At 38.8% G+C, this 25,050-nt stretch overlaps 2 protein-coding genes across 5 annotated transcripts in view; both read right to left on the reverse strand.

Annotated features, from left to right (window-relative positions):
* edc4 (enhancer of mRNA decapping 4) overlaps positions 1–3,850 on the reverse strand; it is a 33,048-nt gene extending 29,198 nt beyond the window's left edge. For 2 of the 3 annotated variants that reach the window (XM_079826091.1, XM_079826090.1), the window contains exon 1: positions 3,614–3,850. In XM_079826091.1, the coding sequence (XP_079682217.1) occupies positions 3,614–3,683 (70 nt within the window). In that variant the 5' untranslated portion in view covers positions 3,684–3,850. Of the gene's footprint in view, positions 1–91; positions 111–3,613 lie in introns of those variants that run through there. The other variant, XM_079826092.1, reaches the window with a different exon arrangement.
* Positions 3,851–4,067: 217 nt separating this feature from the next.
* nutf2 (nuclear transport factor 2) lies at positions 4,068–24,928 on the reverse strand. Of its 2 annotated transcripts, XR_013817184.1 has the most exons (6): positions 24,827–24,928; positions 17,391–17,512; positions 9,706–9,777; positions 9,009–9,107; positions 8,582–8,743; positions 4,068–5,825 (listed from the first exon to the last, which is right to left on the reverse strand). XR_013817184.1 is itself a non-coding variant. In XM_079825316.1 (5 exons), exons 2-5 carry the CDS (start codon positions 17,487–17,489, stop codon positions 5,712–5,714), a joined length of 384 nt encoding a protein of 127 aa, XP_079681442.1. In that variant the 5' UTR covers positions 17,490–17,512; positions 24,827–24,928; the 3' UTR covers positions 4,068–5,711. The 2 variants fall into 2 exon arrangements, 1 of the variants encoding a protein (XP_079681442.1); XM_079825316.1 differs by lacking the exon at positions 8,582–8,743.
* Positions 24,929–25,050: the final 122 nt, after the last annotated feature.

The following is a 25,050-nucleotide window of genomic DNA, read 5'->3' on the forward strand; positions in this document are numbered from 1 at the left end:
TTACATGACTGATAAATCAAGTCTTAAAAATGCACCTGTACATCCTCTGACACTTACTAAAATTACTTCCGAAAACATATCAGGGAATTACCATCTATGCTTAACAGACATTTTGATTACCACTACCGTTAGTACACATATATTGTGTACTATGCATGTGTATATACAACAGTCAAACCAAAATGTATTCAGACACCTTCAAATTTCTCATATTAACTCACAGGTGAAGTGAATAACACTGATTATCTCTTCATCACAGCACCTGTTAGTGGGTGGGATATATTAGGCAGCAAGTGAACATTTTGTCCTCAAAGTTGATGTGCTAGAAGCAGGATAGGTAGGTGTAAGGATTTGAGCGAGTTTGACAAGGGCCAAATTGTGATGGCTAGACGACTGGGTCGGACTATCCTCAAAACTGCAGCTCTTGTGGGGTGGTAACGGTCTGCAGTGGCCAGTGTCGATCAAAAGTGGTCCAAGGAAGGAACAGTGGTAAACTGGCCGGTCAGCTAAGGCTCATTAAAGGGTTAGTTCACCCAAAAATGAAAATTCTGTCATTATTTACTCACCCTCATGTCGTTCGACACCCGTAAGACCTCCGTTCATCTTCGGAACACAAATGAAGATATTTTTGTTGAAAGCTGATGCTGAGAAAGGCTTCAGATAGGCCTCCATTGGCATTCAGTACATTTACACTCCCAAGACCCATAAAAGGCACTTAAAACGTCGTTACAAAGTCCATCTCACCACAGTGACTCTACAATAATTTTACGATGCGACGACAATAGTTTTTGTGCGCCAAAAAAAATCTAAATAACACCTTTATCCAACTTGTTCTTGTCTTCCGTGTGTGCCTCCACGACGCATGCGCGAGAATATGACGCAGATCCGGCGTTCGGATACATGACCCAGAAGCGATTTGTTTACAAGCAGAGGAAGACGCGCGTATCTAAGCTGTTGAATTCTACATTGATTGTGCTTTAGGTCTCGGCGTAGTTCTCAAAATGTGGTTAAAGTGTGCATTTCATGGATTCCAGAACCCCGGCGCTTTGTCATATTCTCGCGCATGCGTCGTGGAGGCACACACGGAAGACAAGAAGAGGTTGAATAAAGTCGTTATTCTGATTTTTTTTTAGCACAAAAACTATTGTCGTCGCATCGTAAAATTATTGTAGAGCCACTGTGGTGAGATGGACTTTGTAACGACGTTTTAAGTGCCTTTTATGGGTCTTGGGAGTGTAAATGTACTGAATGCCAATGGAGGCCTATCTGAAGCCTTTCTCAGCCATCAGCTTTCAACAAAAATATCTTCATTTGTGTTCCGAAGATGAACGGAGGTCTTACGGGTGTCGAACGACATGAGGGTGAGTAATTAATGACAGAATTTTCATTTTTGGGTGAACTAACCCTTTAATGCTCGTGGGGAGTGGGAGTGAAGGTTGTAGCTCAAATTGCTCAAGAAGTTAATGTTGGTTCTGATAGAAAGGTCTCAGAATACACAGTGCATCGCAGTTTGTCACGTATGGGGTTGCATAGCTGCAGACCAGGCAGGGTGCGCACATGAGCATCAGAACTGGACCATGGAGCAATGGAAGAAGGTGGCCTGGTCTGATGAATCACATTTTCTTTTACATCACGTGGATGGCCGGGTGCATCACTTACTTGGGGAACACATGGCACCAGGATGCACTATGAGAAGAAGGCAAGCCGGTGGAGGCAGTGATGCTTTGGGCAATGTTCTGCTGGGAAACCTTAGGTCCTGCCAACCATGTGTATGTTACTTTGACACGTACCACCTACCTAAGCATTGTTGCAGACCATGTACACCCTTTCATGGAAACGGTATTCCCTTATGGTTCAGGAATGGTTTGAGGAGCACAACAACGAGTTTGAGGTGTTGACTTGGCCTCCAAATTCCCCAGATCTCAATCCAATCGAGCATTTGTGGGATGTGCTGAACAAACAAGTCCGATCCATGGAGGCCCCACCTCGCAACTTACAAGACTTAAAGGATCTGCTGCTAATATCTTGGTGCCAGATACCACAGCACACCTTCAGTGTAGTTGAGTCCATGCCTCAACGGGTCAGGGCTGTTTTGGCAGCAAAAGGGGGACCAGCACAATACTAGGACGGTGGTCATAATGTTATGATCAGTGTAGTTTAGAAAATGGTAATAAAATATGACAAGAACTTTGTCAGAACAAATTAATCTTGAAAATGTCAGATAACTTTGATGGGAAGTATATAATGGATTACAGTCAACCAATCAGCTGTCAGCTGTTAAATTTAAGTACACAATCAGATAATACCAATTTAGGTCAAACAATCACCAAGCAATGCTTCAATTTGTTCAGTCTGTGGTGTAAAAGGTCGCATTAGCAATTAAAGAAAAAACACTTAAGGAAAACATGGTCAGGTCAAAGTGTCTGAATAATTTTTGGTTTGACTTTATATATTCTAAGCAAAACCAAGTTAAAAGGGTTTTTGCAAGTTTGATGAAGGTAAATTGAAGAATTTTTAAAGGAAGAGGAATATATTCAAGGAATAAATTGAAGGGAATACTATACATCAATATATTCTCAGTGTTTCGGGAGAAACTCAAGTTGTACAACTTCCAACATATTTCCATTACTTATTAATTAATTTTACAAAAAAAGAAGAAGCTTGAATTACTCTGCTCCCAAACACTAGAATATAGACATAAGTTGTACTGTACCTTTTTACCGTTTTTTGTTCTTCATCTGTGTTTTTTCTTGTTTTCCAGTAAAAATATACAAACATTCTTAGATGCATTTAGTGGAGAAACAAAATTACTTTAGATATTAAGTATGTTTTTCTGTGAAACTGATCAAAATGAAGCAAGTTTATGACTACAACAAGTAAAAATATCTCCCAGTAGGGTGAGAAAAAACAACTTAATTCAAAGGGAGGTTTTCATCATTCATTGACAGATATTTGTTCTTTGTTTTAAGCATAAACTCTTTAAGCATTTTTTTTTCAAGAAGTCATTTTACATTTTTATTCTCCAGTGAATGCATCTTGTCTTGTATTTAAGAACGTTTAGATATTTGTACTGAAAAACAATATTTGTTGGCAGTGCATGCAACATTTAAAGCCATGACTTTATGAATTTAAGGCTTTCTGCTCTGATGTAAGACCTTTTAAGGCCTTCATCTGTGTAAGGGTGAATTAGGACTTTTTAAGACCTGCAGAAACCCTGTAGCAATTATGCACAAAAAGTTGTGTAGGTTTCTAAAGTTTTTTGACATGCCTTCGCTCAAATTATATATATTTTTTGTTGTGGTCACGGTATAATGATAAATATGAAGTGCTTTCGACTCTTGAATGACATTTATACTCATGTCGCAATTAATACTGAACACTTTCTCTCTGAGCAAAGCTGCTGCTGCGCTAGCAGGAGTTTAGCCCTTATACACGTTACCCCTTATTAGTTAACCACAATATTACACAAACTAATAACGTTTGGCACTTATAAAATCTAGTTAGCGTTATCCCGCGTTTTTGAGCAACTATAGTCAGGTGGCTCGGGCTGAAATCAAGCGCTGCGCAGCATCATCGCTCCGCGGCCTAGCTGCTCCCTTCCCCGGCAACTTACCGGCCGAATTACCGGGACGATCCAGTTTTAAGATGTCCCGAAGGTGCTGTGTCGCGCCCTCTATGTCCATATTGGAACTGGAAGCAATAAAGTAGGGAAGGGGGATTAATTCGCTGGAAACTGTCAAATTCTCAATAGTTTAATTTTGTGTCTGAGCTCGCCCCTCATAAAAGCTTGCAACCGTCCCTCAACTTCCGTTGAGCGTTCCCTGCATTTCATTCCGCCGCCTCCGCTGGCAGGATTTCTTCAGTTCCGGACTGAACCACTTACATTTTTAATAAGATAACCTGTTTTTAGAGATCACTAATACATATTTATATTTTTTTGGCGTGTCATCATTAGCGTTTTGCTTATTACATTTTATATTAGTTGTCAGAAAATCACCTAAGAAGAAAAACATCTAAATATACTAGTTCTTCCACCACCGATAGAAATAACAATAACATCACACTTTACTTTGATCTCCTTTATTTCCACATACATGTAGGCAACTGAAGTAGTCTCTTACTGTATTTACATTGTTGTTTTTGTTGGGAAAATCAAGTCTTCTTTTGCTCTTCCCCTCAAACCACAAATGAGTGTGTATACCTGCAGGGTCGAGCAAGCATGAAGTGTGTACAACACATGTATTTGCCCAGCAAAAATATAATGTGAGAAAGTGACTCATTATAATGATGTTCTAGCAGATCTGTCTAGATATTTCAGTGCAAAAAACTACAACATCTCTCTAAAATATCTGTACCATCCCTTGGCACAAAGGCCTTCATATTTTGTGAATATGATTTTCTAATCCTAAACAATGAACAACTCCTTTAAGTGTAAACATGTGAAAATGAAGAGAATCACCTCTTATTCCCACAAACTAGTATTTCTCGTCTGTTCGTTTCAGGCTTTATGTGTCTGTGATGGTTCTTAAACTGGTAATGTCAAAAAATAACCCTAAATATAGAAGGTAATAACAGCTTTGGGCACACTAGTACAAACTCAGTGGCATTCACATTCATACTTATTAAACATAACATCCCACATCCCATTATGTCAAGATTTGTATAAATGGAAAACGGGGAAATTAAACCTCAAAGCTAAAAAAGAAAGAGTAAATGAAAGAATAAAAGCCCTATGAAAATTCATCTGCACTTCTGGGGTTTTTCTGTTTGTCTCAAACTCCTTTTTATCCATGACTAAACTTGTTTTATGTGATGTAGCATCATTGGAGGATGCAAATCATTGGAGAGCGTCCATTGATGATTCTACCATTCACAAGGTTAGGGTTACATATAAAATGTAAAAAAAAAAGAAGTAATTTTTAGTATGAACATCTCCTTCAGGAAACACTGGCCACCTATAATAAGATAAATACCGGTTCCATTGTGTTCGGATCTGCTCAAATATGAAACGGTATCAAAAATATGAACAGGCAAGCATAGAAAAGGGGAAAAAGGTAGACGCAAAACCAGACAGGGGGAGGAACAAGATGATGACGTTGTTAAGAAAAAGTCAAAGGTTTTATTGTGTATCGTGGCTTGGTAATTATTGTCACAGAGAGCAGTGAGCAGAAATTGGGAAGCACACTGGTCTGAGGGGAAGGGGAAATTAGGGTTGTGTTCTTTGGATAGCTAGAGCAACCTGACATCAGATTGAACGGAGACACCAATTTTCAAGGGGGGCAACAACAAAACAAAAAAATTTTAACTTCAAGGAGCATATTCTAAAAACAAGCTGATAACACTTTGTACTAAATCAAAGAAAGACAGACAGTTGTTATTTCAAAAATCAGCAACTAAAATGCAAATATCAAACAGCCGAGGTTAGGTTAATACGTATTTGTCCTGGTCAGGGCGTCCTCTGATCTTTAAGCTCCCCATCATCATGCAGGTTGGCGAAGGAAAAGGGTCAGTTTGATGGATGTGTGGGCTTTCAGCAAAGAAACATGTCATTTCTGGAGTAGAGGCAGTACTGTATATGCCTGCATGTTTTCTGTGATTGGCTGCTGTAATCCGGTGCCGTTTCTCTTGAGTGTGATGGATGAAGGGCTGATTGACAGGTTCAGTCGTCATCTCCACCTTCCCCCACTTCCCTCCTGCTAGCCATGGGGCGTTTAACCAAAATTGTGCAGCGCCAGGCGGAACATGTCATTGGTGCAAACCCACGCCTCGTTAATGTTCTTCAGGATGAAGCTCTGATGGAATCCCATGATGGGGTCATCGTCTGCCTGGAAAAGCAGAAACACAGAGACTTAGGCGGAAGATTTCATTCCGTGCAACTTCATTAGAGAGAAGGGGAATAATTCAATCAGAGCTAAAAATTCAAATTCTGTTACACTTAAATGAAAAACATGCAACATGTTTGGCAAATTTCAAGGCATATTAATCCAGCTACAGAAAGACAAAAGCTTTATTAAAGGGTAACAAAACCCCAGCTCAGCCACTGGCAATATTTGAAAAAAGATGGAAAAGTGGGCAGAGCCCAGCGGAGACAGAGAGGATGAACCGAGGGCGGGACTGAGCGGAGGGCGTGCACCTGAGACCCGCAGTGACGGATTGATTGACAGCTATCTGACTCGCGAGTGGCAAAGATGGGGAATGACTGGAGTGACGCCAGTAGCTTTGCAACAGTGCGTCATTCTCCCCCACCTTCACCTGAAGTGGAGGAGGGTGAATTGTCTGTATTGTCAACCAAGACAAATTAAAGGCTGAGAGTTTGTTTTCTTTGCACAATATTCTCCATGTTTCCCACTAAGGAATTCATTCAATTAATATATTTAAAGGATATGTTGTTCAGTGAAGGTGAAATAAAAATAAAAACATGACAGTATATAAGACAAATGCATGGTAAGGTGATAAACGATCTGGGTCAGTTTCTCATAAACACAGAGCCTAGTTTTGGGCTCAAATGATCTTCAGCAATGAATCAACATAAATAATAAAATAACCTAATACAAGGCATCATCCATGTCATGTAAACTGACCCTTTATTAGGTTATTGTGACCATGGTTTTATTAAAGGGATAGTTCACCCTAAAATGAAAATTAAGTCATGATTTACTCACCCTGGTGTTGTTCTAATGCCCGTCTTTTTTTTTCGGAGCACAAAAAACAATTGTCCTGCTCATGCTCATAATGGCAGTGAATAGCAACCAGCATCAAGCTTTATAAAAAAAAAACAACCAAAAGTATCACAGAATGATCCCATGTAGCGTGTTGTATATTCCAAGTGTTCTGGGGGGTATACAATAGGGTTTGGTGAAAAACAAACCAAAATTTATTGTATAATTTTACGAAAATCCTGACTTTGGCCATTGGTCTTCTTTGCTCGACTGTGCGTTCATGAGACTCTAACGCCGTGGTTGTGAGAAATCAAGATGAACAAAAATTCGACATGAACACAATACATGTACCTTCTCGGTAACACTTTACAATAAGGTCTCATTTGTTAACATTAGTTAATGTATTAACTAACATGACCTAACCATAAGCAGTACATTTGTTACTGTATTTGTTCATCTTTGTTGACGTTAGTTCATAAAAATACAGCTGTTCATGGTTTGTTCATGTTAGTTCACAGTGCATTAACTAATGTTAACAAGATTTTAATAATGCATTAGTAAATGTTGAAATTAACATTAACAAAGATAAATAAATGCTTTATAAGTGCAGTCCATCATTAGTTCATGTTAACTAATGTAGTTAACTAATGTTAACTAATTAACCTTATTGTAAAGTGTTACCACCTTCTCTAAGGTGAATATAGCCGTTGTGTGATTTCTAGTCATTGGATTTCATGTCGTGCTTTTATTAATCTTCATTTTTCACACAACTTGTTCTTTTTCTGGGCAAGTCGGAGTGTACTGCAGTGCTAATAGAGTCTCACAAATGCATCTCACGTCGCATAGCCAGGCACAGAAGGTCAAAATAATACATTACATTTTGGTTAGTTTTTGGTTATACCACCAGAACACTTGGAATATATGATGTGTGTTGCATGGGACCATTTGGTGATACTTTTTACACCTTTTTGAAAAAGCTTGATGCTGGTAGCAATTCACTGCCATTATATGGTCTTTTTTTTTTTTTATTCTCTTTTTGTGGTCCGAAAAAGAAAGAAAAAAAGGGCATACGGCAATAGAATAACACCAGGGTGAGTAAATGACTTAATTTTCATTTTAGGGTGAACAATATCTTTAAATACACACACGCTATACACTGATGTAACTCAAATTCCAAGAAGGTTAAAAGGTTTCAAATTGCTTTCTGTGCAATATAACTCACGCACAGAAGCACAGTAAGCCGAAAGTATACTTCGTTTTTTTTACGCATTCGCAAGCATATGCGCACGGTCGAACGCACAGCCTTGCAAAGTATACTTCTTTTGACTCGTACGCGTACACAGGCGTTTGACGCATGCGCAGTTTTGAGCAATCACTTGCCACGGGTTACAACCCATGTAAATAGTGAAAAAAAAAAAAACATTTCATGCGCACGTGTGACCTGGGCATATTAAGTACTCCCGGTAACAAAAATCCAGCGGTGCGCGTTCAGTACACGCATACTCTTCTTATGATGAAATCTGAGTCATACACACTGGACGCGGACTCCGCTGATCCCTAAAATGCAGAAGTCTTCATTGCAAACCCTTAGAGGTCAAAATAAAAGCTGATTGTTAATCACCACATAGAGTCGGTGCTCATTAATTTAAATTAGATTTGTTCATGTTGTTGGACATATGTTGTTAAAGGTCACAAAAATGGCCAACTCAATGAAAATGAATGATTTTAGGTTGTTTTGTTGCTGCAAAGGCGCAAGCAAATCCACAAACACAGAGCAGGCAAATCAGCATCAACAAATTCGACATGTCATGGCATTCCCACCATACTAGATCTACACAGAGGCTTGAGCTGAACACAGCTTAAAGCCGTTAGTAGAGACGCCCGTACGGTGTGTGTGAACCCAACCGGACACTGGTCCTTACAGACATTAATAGAAGAAGGAAAGGCCATGTGACCACCGAGAGCCTTTAAGCTCAAAGGTTGTGCAGCGCAAGCCTGAAGACTTCATTGGTGCAAACCCAGGCAGTGTTGATACTTTTCAACAGAAAGGTCTGCTGGAAGCCCAGCACCTGGTCATCGTCCGCCTGATAGACAAACACACACACACTACAGCTCTGAAATGCTTATGAAATCTTTGACTACGCACAACCATGTGACGTAAGGTGAGAGGGAAATCAAGAGAGGCTTAAAACTTCCACGGCTGCTCTTGATTTAAATGCCACTGGGATTAAGGTGATATGCATTTCAAATAGGCAAGAATAGACCTTTATCACATACATATTTACCAAAACTGTTCAACTGAAGCGATGCTGCAAAAGCTTAACTGTCAGAAACCAAAAATGTACTTACTTTTAGTTGGCCTACTACCATACTCAATATGCAGCTATCAGGGGTGGGCTGGTGGTCTTGTGCTGTTATGCTGTGAGCAATTTTTGTGAAGGGCAGGCTCTGAAAGATAAAGACAAAAAAGTATATCATCAATGTTTAAATGGAAAGATAACTTACTACGTCATATACGTACTTTATTTAAACAGCTGATCAATATTTAAATGAGGATGTGGAATAGATCTGTACAATGTTGGTTGATTTTAGAGATTTTTTTATTTATTTATCAGTACTGGACGATATTGGCCATTTAACTGTGCATGCTAATTTCCCCTATTTTTACATGTAGATTACCTTTGCACTTACCTTAGCAAATCTCAAAACAAACATCTATTTTTTTAAATACTCTACTATAATGTTGTGATGCCTAAATTCAGTAGTATTTTTTAAAATGACAGATTTTAGTGACTTATTTGAAATTCAGTCAAAATAATACAGATATTTCATACCTGCCATTTATTGGTTATCAACCATAAAATTAAAAAATTTATCAGCTTATAGGTAATGGCCAGAATTTTTAGTGGAGAACCTCTCGCTCACTTTTTTCCCCTCAAAAAATATTTTTAGTCCCTATACATGGAGGAAATAAGAAATGAACCCCAACCTATTAATCTACTTTGAATCAATCTTCACCTCTAACAAAAAACACCTGAATACTTACGGAAAGCTTTTCGACAATGGCTGCTTTTCCCTGGAATTGCTGACCCTCCCACGTAAGGCATGACGCATCAATCTAAGAGAAAAAGATCATTTAGATGAGCTAAAGAAGCCAATATGTAGATAGTGAAGAAGTGCTGAAGCCAGTCTTATTTATGTATCTTTGCTGTCGGGTGGAAACTTTGTATCTCCAAAAACGCTCCTTTTCAGAAAACGGAAAAAATCAATTTTTTAAACAAACAATTAAACACCACATTGTCAAAGTTCATATTATAGTTTTATTTATATTATATATGGTCAGACCGTTGCATGCGTTGCATTATTAACATTTTACCAAAATCAAGCTCAAATGGAGTTACAAAGTTTTTGACCAGCAAATTTCTGAGAATTTCAGACGTGCATGTTTTGTACGTCATTGAACGGCCGCATCTGAGGCAGTAAGTACATCGCATTATGTTTGGCAGGTTATAAAGTTTACTATGTGGTTGCTCACTTTATTGTCATTTGGTCAAAATCTTATGGTACTAAAAACAAAGTGCTACACAAAGGTTATTTATGACGGTATTGGTTATGACTTTTGATCAATATCTATCTATATTTTGTATCTATCAAAAGTGGTCCAAGGAAGAAACGGTGGTGAACTGGTGACAGGGTCAAGGCTCATTGATGCACGTGGGGAACGTAGACTGGGTGTGGTCTGATCAAACAGACGAGCTACTGTAGCTCAAATTGCTCAAGTTAATGCTGGTGCTGATAGAAAGGGGTCCGAATACACAGTGCATCACAGTTTGTTGCGTATGGGGCTGCATAGCTGCAGACCAGTAAGGGTGCCCATGCTGACCCCTGTTCACTGCTGAAAGCAACAACAGTGGGCACGTGAGCATCAGAACTGGACCATAGAGCAGTGGAAGAAGGTGGCCTGGTCTGAAGAATCGTATTTTGTTTTACATCACGTGGATGGCCGGGTGCGGGTGCGTTGCTTACCTGGGGAACACATGGCACCAGGATGCACTATAGAAAGAAGGCAAGCCGGCGGACGCTGTGAGATGCTTTGGGCAATGTTCTGCTGGGAAACCTTGGGTCCTGCCAACCATGTGTATGTTACTTTGACACGTACCACCTACATAAGTACCTACCTACCTTGTACACCCTTTCATGGAAACGGTATTCCCTTATGTCTGTGGTCTCTTTCAGCAGGATAATGCGCCCTGCCACAAAGCAAAAATGGTTCAGGAATGGTTTGAGGAGCACAACGAGTTTGAGGTGTTGACTTGGCCTCCAATTTCACCAGATCTCAATCCAATCGAGCATCTGTGGGAAGTGCTAAACAAACAAGTCCGATCCATAGAAGCCACATCTCGCAACTTACAGGACTTAAAGGATCTGCTGCTAACATTTTGGTGCCAGATACAACAGCACACCCTCAGGGGTCTAGTGGAGTCCATGCCTTGACAGGTCAGGGCTGTTTTGGCAGCAAAAGGGGGACCAACACAATATTAGGTCATAATGTTATGCCTGATTAGTGTATATAGTGTTTCTTGAGTAAAAAAAACGCTGTACAGGTGCTGGATATATAATTAGAATATCATCAAAAAGTTGATTTATTTCACTAAGTCCATTCAAAAAGTGAAACTTGTATATTACATTCATTCATTTCACACTCAGACTGATATTTCAAATGTTTATTTCTTCTCATTTTGATGATTATAACTGACAACTAAGGAAAATCCCAAATTCAGTATCTCAGAAAATTTTAATATTGTAAAAAGGTTCAATATTGAATCAGCCAATTAACTCAAAACACCTGCAAAGGCCTTTAAATGGTCTCTCAGTCTAGTTCTGTAGGCTACACAATCATGGGGAAGACTGCTGACTTGACAGTTGTCCAAAAGACGACCATTGACACCTTGCACAAGGAGGGCAAGACGCAAAAGGTCATTGCAAAAGAGGCTGGCTGTTCACAGAGCTGTGTCCAAGCACATTAATAGAGAGGCGAAGGGAAGGAAAAGATGTGGTAGAAAAAAAGTGTATAAGCAATAGGGATAACCACACCCTGGAGAGGATTGTGAAACAAAACCCATTCAAAAATGTGGGGGAGATTCACAGAGTGGACTGCAGCTGGAGTCAGTGCTTCAAGAACCACTACGCACAGACGTATGCAAGACTTTCAGCTGGGGTTACAGCTGTCGCATTTCTTGTGTTAAGCCACTCTTGAACAACAGACAGCGTCAGAAGCGTCTCGCCTGGGCTAAAGACAAAAAGGACTGGGCAGCTGCTGAGTGGTCCAAAGGCATGTTCTCTGATGAGAGTAAATTTTGCATTTCCTTTGGAAATCAGGGTCCCAGAGTCTGGAGAAAGAGAGGAGAGGCACACAATCCACGTTGCTTGAGGTCCAGTGTAAAGTTTCCACAGTCAGTGATGGTTTGGGGTGCCATGTCATCTGCTGGTGTTGGTCCACTGTGTTTTATGAGGTCCAAGGTCAAAGCAGCCGTATACCAGGAAGTTTTAGAGCACTTCATGCTTCCTGCTGCTGACCAACTTTATGGAGATGCAGATTTCATTTTCCAACAGGACTTTACACCTGCACACAGTGCCAAAGCAACCAGTACCTGGTTTAAGGTCTGTGTGTAATGAATGAATGTAATATACAAGTTTCAATTTTTGAATGGAATTAGTGAAATAAATCAACTTTTTCATGATATTCTAATTATATGACCAGCACCTGGACTTTTGCAAACAACCAGTTGTTTATTTACCCTTGCATTGCAAACAAACAAAGATGGTCCAAACTGCATCTGGCACTTCATTCACAAGAGGTTAAAAGGTTTTACCGACAGTTTGAAGATCCAATGGAGTTACGAGGTTTAGTCACAAGCTCTTTTTAATACTTTTCACTGGTTAAATGGACAGCAGAAAATTTTGTAAATTAACAAGTGACAGTAACAAATGACAGGTGCACTCACAGAAGATAAACAAAATCACACATATATTTAATCCATTCCACAGATTATACTAATATATATATATTTTTTTTTATTTCCTCAACAAATATTCAACATCAGTATTTTTTAACATCTTTTATATGTTTCTCAAAATGTAGATCCAAGTATGAGCACTTTAGGCCCAGTGTAGAACCACATTTCTGGCCTGAAAAGACTCTTCAGTTGAACACACGACAAAACTTGTTTGTTACTGGGCATCTAGCGTCACTCTGCAAGACATAAACCAAGGGACGCTTTGAACACTAACGTGATGGCAAGACAGAGAGACAGTAAAAACATTTCTAATTGACATCTCTCTCTTAGCTAAAGGCACCCACACACTACAAGATAATCGGGCCAATTTTGGGCCAAATTCTCCCATTCCGACAATCCTAGTTAAGGTCCAGATTATCTTGATGGTTCTACAGATTATTTTATCAGATTTTCCTGTGGTGTGACGTAGTGTTGTCACGATACTGCAATTTCTAACTTCGATACGATACCTAAAAAAGTATCGATATTCGATACCATTTTCGATACCACGGGGAAAAAATGCTGCACATACTGTCAAATAGATATTTTTAATATCATTTATTTTTTTGTCCGTCTATTGAAAGTCTAGGCGATTAAAAGTTTCTTCTGAAGAGATCACTTTATATGATAAATCTTTTAAGGTTTTTCTTATATATAAACGTTGATCAATTACCATTACAATTATCTCACAAATATTTGCGTACTATTGTGTTGCAATAGCTACAGCACAAGGAAGCTTGATTTCAAATTGAATTTAAAAAGACGAGTAAACAGTAATAAAATAAGAACAAATAAACAAATGACTAACAAAAGCACAAATTAATACAATAGAATAAAGATACAAATTAAATAGACTGCTTTATTTTTTAAGGTAGGTCTAACAGTATTCAGGTAAAAAACTGAATTTTAAAAAAACAAAGTAATCATATTTCAAATAACATTGGATAATCTTCATTATAAAAAAGGAAATACAGGTGAATCCATTAGAGTTTCACAAGTTAATCAGTCAAGAGCAGTAGGTGATCGTTTGTCTTTTTGTAGTTTGAATAATAAATAACTGCTGTCCCTTTAAGACCCGACGCATGCATGGATCCCAAACACTCCTGTGACACATTCTTCCTGAACTGTTTACGACTGGGTTTACGTTAATACTCACCAAGATGGACATTGAGACATTTTTTGAGTGTATTTGACCATTAATAAGCTCATTTTTGCCTATATATGTCAGAGGCGGCTTTATTACGGTATGTGTGTGTGCGCTTCAGATGCGAGCGCGAAATCTGCGGGAATGAGTAGAATTAACCAACCAACCAACACTAACACGCAGTCATAAGGAAAAATCCAGCAGAACACGCGTTTGCCGTGTTTAGAGGGTTAACCGGACTGAATGAGAGGAGGCGGGTGCATGTCAACTCGCTGTCGGTCGGAGAGCATACATATCGAAATATCGATATTTTTGACAACACTAGTGTGACGTGTGTTAAGAGTAGGGCTGTCAACGAATATTCTAAATTCGAATATATATTCGAATAGTTTTTAAAAAACGAATTTCGAAGGTGAAAATTAATATTCGAATAAATAAAAAAATGTGGGGGGAAAAAACGCCCGCGGTAGTAGAGGCGTGGCTGTCTGCTTTGCGAGTGAAGCCTTGTGTACTGTGGCCCGTCTCCTCTGACTGCGCGCGCTCCTCTCCAAACGGACGAGGTGTTTATATTTGACGCGCTCGCCGTTGTGCTTTTCATTGAAACGACAGATGGCGACTCGGAGTAATTGTTCTATAAACTATCAGGAAAAGCGTCGAGAAGAAGTGGGCTAATGTACACAGGTGACGATATTTATTTTAGTACACTTCACCGAAAACCACGCTACAAAAGAATCATGTAAAACAGATCAAAATAAACCTTGATATTACTTGTGACATGAGAACAAAATGTATGTAGAAATGTAACGTTAACTTATACAACTCAATTTATGATATCTAAATGTTTCCTAATTTCACTAAACACTTTAGTGAGTTTTCACTTAGTTTCGTGAACTTTTCTTTATTAAACAGGCTTTTTTATGCTTTTGTAGGCTCGTTTTGTAAATATAAGCAACTAATTTGTGTGTGTTAACTGGACCACCCTTACTCTGCATCGCGCGCCACAAGCTCTCTGTCTGCAACACGACAAGAGGCCATAACGGAGAAATTAATTTTGTTCATTTGTAAGGACATGAGAGCGATCAGTGTCGTGGATGGGGCAGGCTGGAGTTCTGTCAAGCAATGGAACCGAGGTACTGACTGAATAGATATTGCATGAATGAAGGATAAATGCACTGCTTCCACTGGTTTGATTATTTACCGTTTCATGTCAAGGAAAAGTTACATGTTTACCACAGCACAGCTCGCTCGGAGCGTTCAATAATATGCTGTAAAACTTATATTAATATTTGTTTCAATCACTGAATGAAGCCTGCTATATTTGGGACAAGAGTCGCGACCTTAAATTGCTTGCACAAAACTCTTGATCAGCCTCAAAATGTGTGTGTTCATTTAAACCGTTATGCGCAGAGAGCGTGAGGGCGAGAGAGATGAGGTCTGCGGTCTTAGCCATTAGTTGATTTACTTGTTTTTGTGTAGGTAATATGTTGTCAAATATGTTTAAACTTAAATAGACTACCTATATAAGTAGTTATGTGTCTTTGTATTCATTTGTCCTGTTATTGACGTAATGCGCGTCATTGATAAAATGCGCAACCAGATGTTCGAATATTCGTGCTTTTTTTAGAGGGAATATTCGAACGTCATTTTTGAGCAATTTTGACAGCCCTAGTTAAGAGTGATAGATTTGGTCAGGGTATAGAGTTTTTCTGTCTTTTATGCAAACAAACAAACTGTTTTTGACAAAAGTTTTTGAAGTCTGTGAAAACAATGACGTTATGCACATGCGTATTACATGTTCAGTTTATAGTGTTTTATTGCCATCTAATGGCCTAGCAGCAGAACACAGCATTTTTAATCGTTTTCGTGGATCCGTGTGAAGGGGGGTAGTTTTGACAATGGTGTCGTCTGTACACGGAAAACTCAAAGGAAAAACTTCTCCGTTTTAAGCATATCATTGTCGCTTAAACATACCCTAAATCTTTGTTTTTCTTTGTGTAGTTTTAATTTGCTTTGTGCAGTTTTTTTTTTTATTTGCTTTCTTTTCTGCTGTCATTGTTTGCCACTCTAGAACCTTTGCTTGCAAGTTGAAAAGTTTTGAATTCAAGTGAAGCTGCACTTTAGTGGGCAGTATCTAAGCACCAGAATGAAAGACCTGTTTCTATTAGTCGCTCTCCCGTGGCGCAATATTTTGGCCACTGTTTATAATAAAAAACAATGACAGTAATTTCAGTCAGAAATACACATCAAACAAGCAAAACCATACCAGTTATTGGCATTTCAAATGAAATAGTGAGACATATTCAATCAAATGTCTGCTCCATTTTATTTGTGATCGCAATTAACAACATCCATTAGGACTTTTAGTCCAAAAGTGTGCACATTAGGGAAACATTACTTAATATTTCTTTATATAGGAGTTGTCATTTCTATTTATTTTCCACTAAATTATGAGATCCGATAAGTGCCGTCTGGCTCTGCCTCTGTTCCAGGTCAAATGACTATGACTCTCATCCCAGATGATTCGCTACTGATCTGTAACTCATATTACACGTCATAACTTCCACACTCCTATGACGAAAACCGGCAGCTCCGTTCTGTCTTCGTACATAACTAACAGATAGAAACATTTGTACAGATGAAGCATTAATCTAATAGACTATTACAACAATATATGGTTGTTGCTGTGTTTTTCATGCGATTTGGGGTATTATAAGAATAAAGGATGGTTATATGAGAAATGTGTATAGGATCAAAAGAACATTGGCCAAGAAAGCCTGCACCAAATGGGCAGAAAGTGAAATAAAGCAGCTGTATACTGTCACCCTTTGTAGAGTTCAAGAGTTCACAAAAGGTTGATACAGTGAAATATAAGTTGTTAGGCCATTATAGTGTTTGTCATCAGCCACGGTCATGTTTAGCACTCCCTTAAACATGACTGAGAAAGACAGAGTGCTCCCAAATGCCATTATTAAGCCCCTGTGTTATATCTAACGCACCCTGTAATACCAGGTGGCTCCCACAACCCCGCTCTCTGTCAGAGTCAGACTGGCAGGACCGTGTAGTGGGCGTGGCCAAATTATTGCGCCAAGGAAGAGGGACCAATAGAAACAGGTCTTTCATTCTGGTGCTTAGATACCGGCCACTGAAGTTTTTTTCTTTTTTAAAAAAGAAAAGAAAAAAACAGTCCAAACAATATTTCCATTTCTTCTTGTCCGCCGTCTGCCATGTTTGTGTACTCTTAAGTCACGTTTGACACCGAGAGATTTTGCAAGATTTCCTGTGTTCACAGTCGGGGCTCTGGTTGTTTGTGAATGGCATCTGTTAGCGTGAGGTGTTCTGTCTTGGTCACGTCGCTGCACTCCACATACTATAGGAACAACACTGTTAAATCTATGATTTTATATCGTCATGTTTTTGGTCCCTCACATTTTGAAAATATGATAAGATTTTTTTAATCTTTTAGTGTGGGACAGCCTTAAAGGACTAGTCAAGAGAGAACTATCCTGAGCAAAAGAACTTGACAATACTCACATATATCGATCCAAGTTGAGTCCTGTCTGTGTCAAACAGCTGATAGTAATGTTGCACAAAGCTGGATCCTATTTGTTCCCAAATCGGCTTGTCTCCCATTCTGATTCACCCTTCTACAGGCACTGGTGGAAACAGAATAAATGACTCAATGTGTATGACTTACTAAGAGTTGACAACCATAAGTACAAAACATAAGTACAAAAAAAAACAACAAAAAGAAATTTAAGGAGAATTGAATCTACATTTAAAGGTGCACTGGCTTTCATTTGACCCAATATGCTGCACACATCCTGAAAAGTGTAACCAAAACATTTAAATCACCCCCTGGTGGCTGGCTGCAGTACCTCTGAATGGGACGAGCCAAAAAAAAGGAAAGAAAAAAAAGACACTTATTTTAGTTTCTGTCATTTTAGTTAGTTCTTATCACGCTGATGCATGTTCAAGTGTTCGCTTTTATAAGTTTGGGTTTAGTTCATTTGATTTTGATGCTATAAAAGCCGGATGTAACATCATTATTGACAGCTGTGCTTGAGAATAGGTGTGTTTGACTTGAAACATCGCAGCACAGATGAATCGTGTATGACATCAAAGTAGCGGCTGATCGGTCTGTGCAGCACCACTTCAAGTCAAACACACCATAAACTATAAAAAAATATGGGCGATGCACCTTCACTCTCTTCCACTGTAAAAAAAAAAAAGTGAAGCCGTCAATGTCCCAATATGGTGGTGACATCTTGCGCCGGTACTTCGCTCAGAGAAGCTGTCAATCATGAAAAAAAAAAAATTTTTTTTTTTTGAAGTGTAATTTGACTGTTTAGATTGTGTCACGACCTATTCGATTACATGGAGAGGGCGGGGTTTATGACCTATGCTGGGGCCAACCACCTGGGGGCGATCGAAACGTTTTGGCTTCACTTTTCAGGACTTGTGCGGCACACTTTGAACACAGCTATTGGGTCTATAGGAGGAGTATGGGAAGGGCCTTGTCTGGATATCAGCAGACGAAGCTCAATTTAAGATTGAACATTGGTCTTGGGAGTCTGCTATGTATTCTCTACTGCACAAGAGGCGTGATCAATGAGCATAAATGAAATGACTCTGTATGCAATTGGATAGTCCTTCAACCAATCAGACCACAAGAGGCGTGATCAACAGGCAACGACCCATCACTTCTCTATCCGCCATCGTGTTAAACCCGCCAATAGCGCGCCAGGTGGATAAGTCGGCAGATCAGGCTGGGTTTTCTCAGTCTAGGCAGGACCTTGACATTGTGGATCATTATTGGCTCCAAATGACGTAAACGGTAACGACTGTTTCTGGCATATTTTGGCTTAATTTTTCTACAGTGAAAGGAAGTAGAGACATCTTTTTTGTTTACAGTCTATGTATGGGAAGTCCACACCACAACTATAACCACACAGATGAACGAACAATATTATTGTAATCACTTTGATTTAGAACGAATTTGTCCAGTTGATTAATTATAAAAAAAAAACACTGACAGCCAATCAGAATCAATATCTTCATTATAAATGCATGCTGCAAAGTCTGCTGCCTTCACGTGCTATTGGAAATTTAATAATTCCCACTTCAGAAGCCTTACTAAAACCAATATTATATGTAGTGTCAAGTGCACTGACAACCATATAAACATTTACGATTAGGGATGCACCGAAATGAAAATTCTTGGCCGAAACCGAAAACCGAAAAAGAGGAACCCAAGGCCGAAAACCGAAACACCGAAATAAATTATGCCAATTATTAGTACCATTGCATTTATGGCTATGACTGTTTACTAACTTTACTAAAATCAAGGCATTGTAATTGCATAAATTAATATTAAAGTTTCAAAGAATAAATCAATTACAAATTATGCCAATATTTATTTAGCACATTGCAACAATGCACAGTATAAAATAAAATTCAAACTAAAATGTTTAACTTGACCCCACTCATTTGTGCATTAAATAATAATGTACAGGCCTACAGAAAGGTTTTAAAATTAAAAACAAAAGTACATTTAGGTCTAGTGCATTTAAAATTTTTCTCTGCAGGACTACTACAAGAAAGTGCATTCTGAACAAGTGAAACTGCTTAAAGATAAAACTATTTTCTCTGTAGGCCTTCAACATAATAGTGTATCAAAGCAAAGACTGCCATAGCCCATATGTTAACTGTAGAATAGGGGTGTAGCGACACACAAAACTGATGGTTCGGTACAGCAGTTTTACAAAATGACTTTATTTTTTTTTATTGGTTTACTGAAGAAAAAAAAAAGTATCTGTCCTTAAATGAATTAAATTATAACTAAAAGTGTATTGAAGATATTGCTGTAAACTATATGGGGAGCCCTTACTTGCACATTAATATTAAAGGTTAACAACAGAGCCCAAACTATTAGCCTAAATTCAGTTGCTATTTATTTTTAGGTCTAATAATCAACACTCAAATAACATAGTACGCAAACATGTAAACTTCACATAAGGCAGTTTTTGCAATAACTAATAATCTAATAATAAAATAGTTTTTTCTCCAATTCGTTGTTGAAATATAATCATTTATACACAAGTGTCTGTCATTTTCATGAAAGGTTTATTTAAACATACAGGAGATAATCAAGATCTCATTAACAGGTTAAGTAGAATATAATGAATATAACGGCTAATATAGGTCATATATTTAGTGAAAGAGTTGATTTACTCTAGTGAATAAAATTCTGTGGACACTGAATGACTGCCTGAGGTAAATGTGATGCTAAAGTTACATGACATTGTTTAGGCTAGTTTACAAGCAGTTATATTGACGTCTTTTCGCTGCTGAAACACTGATTGAGCGATTACACCACATATGATACGTGACAGTGAGTGATAATGTATCCTCAACATACCTTAGATGTTCATTCAGGTTTATTCTTAAGGAAGAGATGATCGATCGCGCTCACAGATATTCACGTTCACGCGCGCGCGCCGCGGCTTGAACTGTGATGTGATCAGTGATGCCACATTAAAGAGCGTCAAAACGCCATTTATCGTTTGAATTTCGTGATACATGTTGATCGATGTTTGTGTGGGAACTCACAGTGAAGTCTGGTCATCTTCTCATCGAGAACATGAGCTCTGGCTGTCAGTGCTTATGCATGGAGCTGACGTGGGTGTTTCTCAAATATACTGCTTCAGACAAGCATGTGCAGGTCGCGGTTTCTGTTTGCGTCATCACAACATTTCGGCCGTGTTGTTTCGGTGATAAAAGTCTTTCGGCCGAAAACCGAAAATGCACTTTTGGGCCATTTTCGGCCGAAAATTTTCGGTGGCCGAATATTCGGTGCATCCCTATTTACGATGCTATCCATTTAGTCCGCTTTCTGCTTATTCCGTAATTTCTGTCAAATGCAGACTATTTTCGCTGTGTATAAAATAAACAATACGCTTCAAATGATTCCTCGTATATGTAAATATGCAATACATTAATGACAAGACAAGATGATCTAGCTGTTTTGGGGTAAAAACTAATAAATCATACCTGACACAGCAGTAGTTCTATGTTTAAAGTTTATGGCACACCCATCTCAGGAATTTGGGTATCAAAATTATTTCCGAACTTCCCAGTGGTAAACACAACATCAGAGCCATTCATGTGCAATTTTTACCCAGGAAACTCGCATTTCTGATAATTCCGAGAGCACGCGAAGGCAGCATAATCAGAATCAGAAAGAGCTTTATTGCCAAGTGTGCTGAAGCTTCCAGTGCACATATACAATACAAACACAACAAGAACATAGTAGTACAAATTCTAAGAATAAAAATATGAAAATAGCATTAAAAAATTAATGCTAAAATTAATAAAAAATGAATGCTATATTAAATCTTCAAAATAAATACAAAATAAACAGTATAGGGTCCCATGCACTGACAACCATATAAACATTTAAGATGCAACCGCTTGCTGGTGATTCTGTAATTTCAGACTAATGCAGGCTATATTCACTGTAGGGCTGCAACAACGCGTCGACGTCGTCGATGATGTCGACTACGAAAATACGTCGACGTGCGTGAAATGCGTCGACGGCACATTATTTACGTTCTAGAATGGAACAGAAGATCTAGAATAATGGCGGCTTCTGCTCCTGGGCATAGTGAAAATGATCATTTATCATATAAAGCCAGACCGCGACATTCAAAAGTGTGGGAGTACTTTGAACAGAAGCCGAATAAAACTGTGCTTTGTTCAATCTGTAATGCCGGTTTCACACTGCGCGCGGTGGCAGAGCAGGAGCTGTGCGCGTGGAGAGCTGGAGCTTTCACACTGCCAATCAGTGTTGCCAAGTCCCGTTTTTTTCCGCGGAATTGGGCTACTTCACACCGTTAAAGCGGGCTGTGTCTCATGTCCGCGGGTTGAAGCGATCCCAACTATGTGATATTTAGCCCCGGGAATGAGAATTTTAACAGGCAGCCCTGCAAAAAAAGCACATATATTTAACCCCCCGAACGCGATGTTAACCAGAGAACCTCCCCGAAACGCGATTGGGCTTGTTTTGGGCTAGTTTTGAGTAACGAATGGGTGGGTTTTGTTGTGAAAACCTGGCAACCCTGCTGCCAGTGTTCTCTCCATGGTTCTCTCGCGCAGCTGAACCGTGGCGCATGTATTGCAACAGACGGTCACATTTTCCGGGGTTCTTCTCCAACCCCAGTACGTCTCGTGCCTTTATTTATTATGGGCTGCATATATCTCCTGTTAATGCGACCTGGTTCCGCTCTGTCCCAAACACATATGCATAATAACATGCTGTATATAGGTAGTTTGCATGATTAAAGTAACATTAAAGTTAAGATATGCCTCTAGGTTTAATCATTTAAATGTGTCTTTGAAGTTTGGGCAAAAACTTCTGGCAGCTTTAGTCGTTGTTTATGCACATGTATCTTCAAAATAGACGACTAGTTATACTATATTAAAACTATGCTGAAAGCTCCTGTATGTGAACCGTTTGCAGTGCATTTTCGTTTACTATTGACACAAATCAATAAGTAAATCATACTCAACTACTATAGTAAACAACTTTTCCTAATTAGGCCTACTCTGTATACATTTTATGATGAATAGTATCATTATATATTATGTTTAAAAAGCTTCTTGTGTTCATATATTTCATTATAAAATGGCATACTATGTACACTACCCTTCCTGAAATACAATTAATATAGTCATCATTCATTGATTTCATGTTAAAATAATATACAAATTCACTACCCTCTTCGAAATACAATAATCAGTAAAAAAGAATCATAAGATTAATCCGGAAAAATAATCGTTAGATTAGTCGACTAATCGAAAAAATAATCGTTAGATTAGTCGACAGAAAAAATAATCGTTAGTTGCAGCTCTAATTCACTGTGTATAAAACATACTTCAAAAAAACTTCAAATGATTATTCACATGTAAATATGCACTACATTAATGCTGCCTTCACGTGCTATCGGAATTATCGTAAATACGAGTTTCCTAGGTAAAAATGGCACATGAAAGCCCTCTGATGTCGCGTTTACCACTGGGAAGTTCGGAAATAATTTTGATACCCCAATTCCCGAGATGGGCGTCATAAACTTTAAACATGCAGGTGGGGAGAACTAACTAGTACTGTGGCAGGTGTGGTTTTATCATAGACAGGTTTTATTATTTTTTTTCCCCAAAACAGCTTGATTGTCTTGTCATATTTACATGTACGAGTAATAATTTGAAGCGTATTGTATGTTTGGTACACAGCGAAAATAGCCTGCATTTGACTGAAATTACAGAATTGGCAGAAAGCGGACTATCTGGAATGTTTATATGGTTGTCATTGGATATGTTGGTTTTAATACGATTTTCCCAATAAATAGACAAGAATAACCTTGTGTCCACCATGATTCCTTATTCCGACAACAAAGCACTTGAATGCAACAAGCTCGTAATCACGACTTCTAAAGTGGGAATTAGGACATTTCCAATAGCACGTGAAGGCAGCATAATGACAAGATGATTGAGCTGTTGTGGGAAAAACCTAATAAATCACACCTGACACAGCAGTAGTTCTATGTTTAAAGTTTATGGCACGCCCATCTCGGGAATTTGGGTATCAAAATTATTTCCGAACTTCCCAGTGGTAAACACGACATCAGAGGGCATTCATGTGCATTTTTTACCCAGGAAACTCGTATTTACGATAATTCCGAGAACACGTGAAGGCAGTATCATTCTCGAACTTTAAGTCGGTGGATTCTGATTGGTTGGCTGCCGATGTTTTTATCGTTTATCAGTCAGGAAAATTCGTAATGATATCGGCACTGTTGCGTTATCGTTATAACGTAAGTTTTAGACTTACCTATTCTCATTGAATTATTATGATTTTTTAAAACTTTTTTTGTTATCCTCCTTTATGTGAACGGGCCTTTATAAACGTCTTTTCCTTAAGGCAAGGCAAGGCAATCTTGCCTTGAAAAAATTAAGCTCGTGGAATCTAACACACTCCTGCTCCACCCTGTTAAGACAGTTGTCAGCAACTTTGACTTGCTAATGTATCATGTGCTTGCTTGGGCCATAATTCATTGCAGTCTTTCAAAGTTAAACCAATCAATTTCTCCAAATCTATAGTTTGCTCTGACATCTAACACGTAAACTCGTCACTTTTATAGTTCTGGGCTACAACGCGCCTTTAGTTAGTTAACTTATAGCTGTTAATGACAATTATCTTGAATTACAAATGTACAAATGACAATAACTACACTTAACAAACACTTGACAATTACTGTCAAATTAGAATGACACTTAATATATATATTTAAAAACATCAGTCTGGCCATTCTAAAGAGGATTTTAAAGATTTTTAGCTCTACTTAGTAGGTTGGTTAACAAGTAACTCATTCAAATGAATCAGTGTCGATATGATGACTACTGAATTGTAGTTAGAATCATTTCCGTCTACCTGCAATCACTATTTGATCGAGAATGTTACTAGGCATTAAGAGTCACCATGCTAAGATTATTAGCTAGCTTTCATTGGCCTCGATGTAGACTGATTCATTGTAGCTTTAGCCGACGTGCTAACTGTCTACAGCGAACTCGCCGGCTAAACTGTGATGAGGAAAAAGTTGTGCTTTACGTTGAAGTGAACGTTACTTTTTGAATATCGACTAGGAGTTTGAATCGTTACGGTCAACTTGGACCCAACGCGCTATCGTTCCGTTCTAAAAATACCTCAGAGCCATATGAGCCGCTTGCAGGCGCGAGACCCTCGCGCGGCCCGTACACGCTCCTGTCCTATAGGCGTGTCCTATTAGCTAGCGCTTCAGATCATTCTTGGCAAAAAGCCCCGGTCATACTTTGCATAAAGTATCTATAAAGTAGTTATGTGCAGTGTAAACGCAGCGTTAACGGCTATAAGTAATATGTGGCCAACATCTTACCTCCGTGAGCCCTAAACCGAATCCCCCGGTTCCAGTTATGGCGATTCCAGCGCGCCGTGAACAGAAGTTGAGCGGCCTCTTCAGCTTGAGCATGCGCAAAGCGCTTACACACTGCTTTGAATTTTGGTTCTTGACAGTCAGTCAACAGATTCTCAGTCAGTCTAAGTTGATGTATTGCTTTCCAAATCTAGAACTAGTGCTTCGAGCAGCAGGTGAATCCAAGA

This window comes from Gobio gobio (assembly GCF_949357685.1).
Source record: "Gobio gobio genome assembly, chromosome: 9".
Classification (NCBI taxonomy): domain Eukaryota; kingdom Metazoa; phylum Chordata; class Actinopteri; order Cypriniformes; family Gobionidae; genus Gobio; species Gobio gobio.

Excerpts from the sequence above, each read along its gene's own strand:
- nutf2 (XM_079825316.1), bottom strand. The coding sequence starts at position 17,489 with ATGGGAGACAAGCCGATTTGGGAACAAATAGGATCCAGCTTTGTGCAA. Across the intron at positions 9,778-17,390 it reads CTCAACTTGGATCGATATAT|ATTGATGCGTCATGCCTTAC; the intron begins GTGAGTATTGTC and ends TTTTTCTCTTAG. Across the intron at positions 5,826-9,008 it reads TGGTAGTAGGCCAACTAAAA|GCAGACGATGACCCCATCAT; the intron begins GTAAGTACATTT and ends CTGCTTTTCCAG.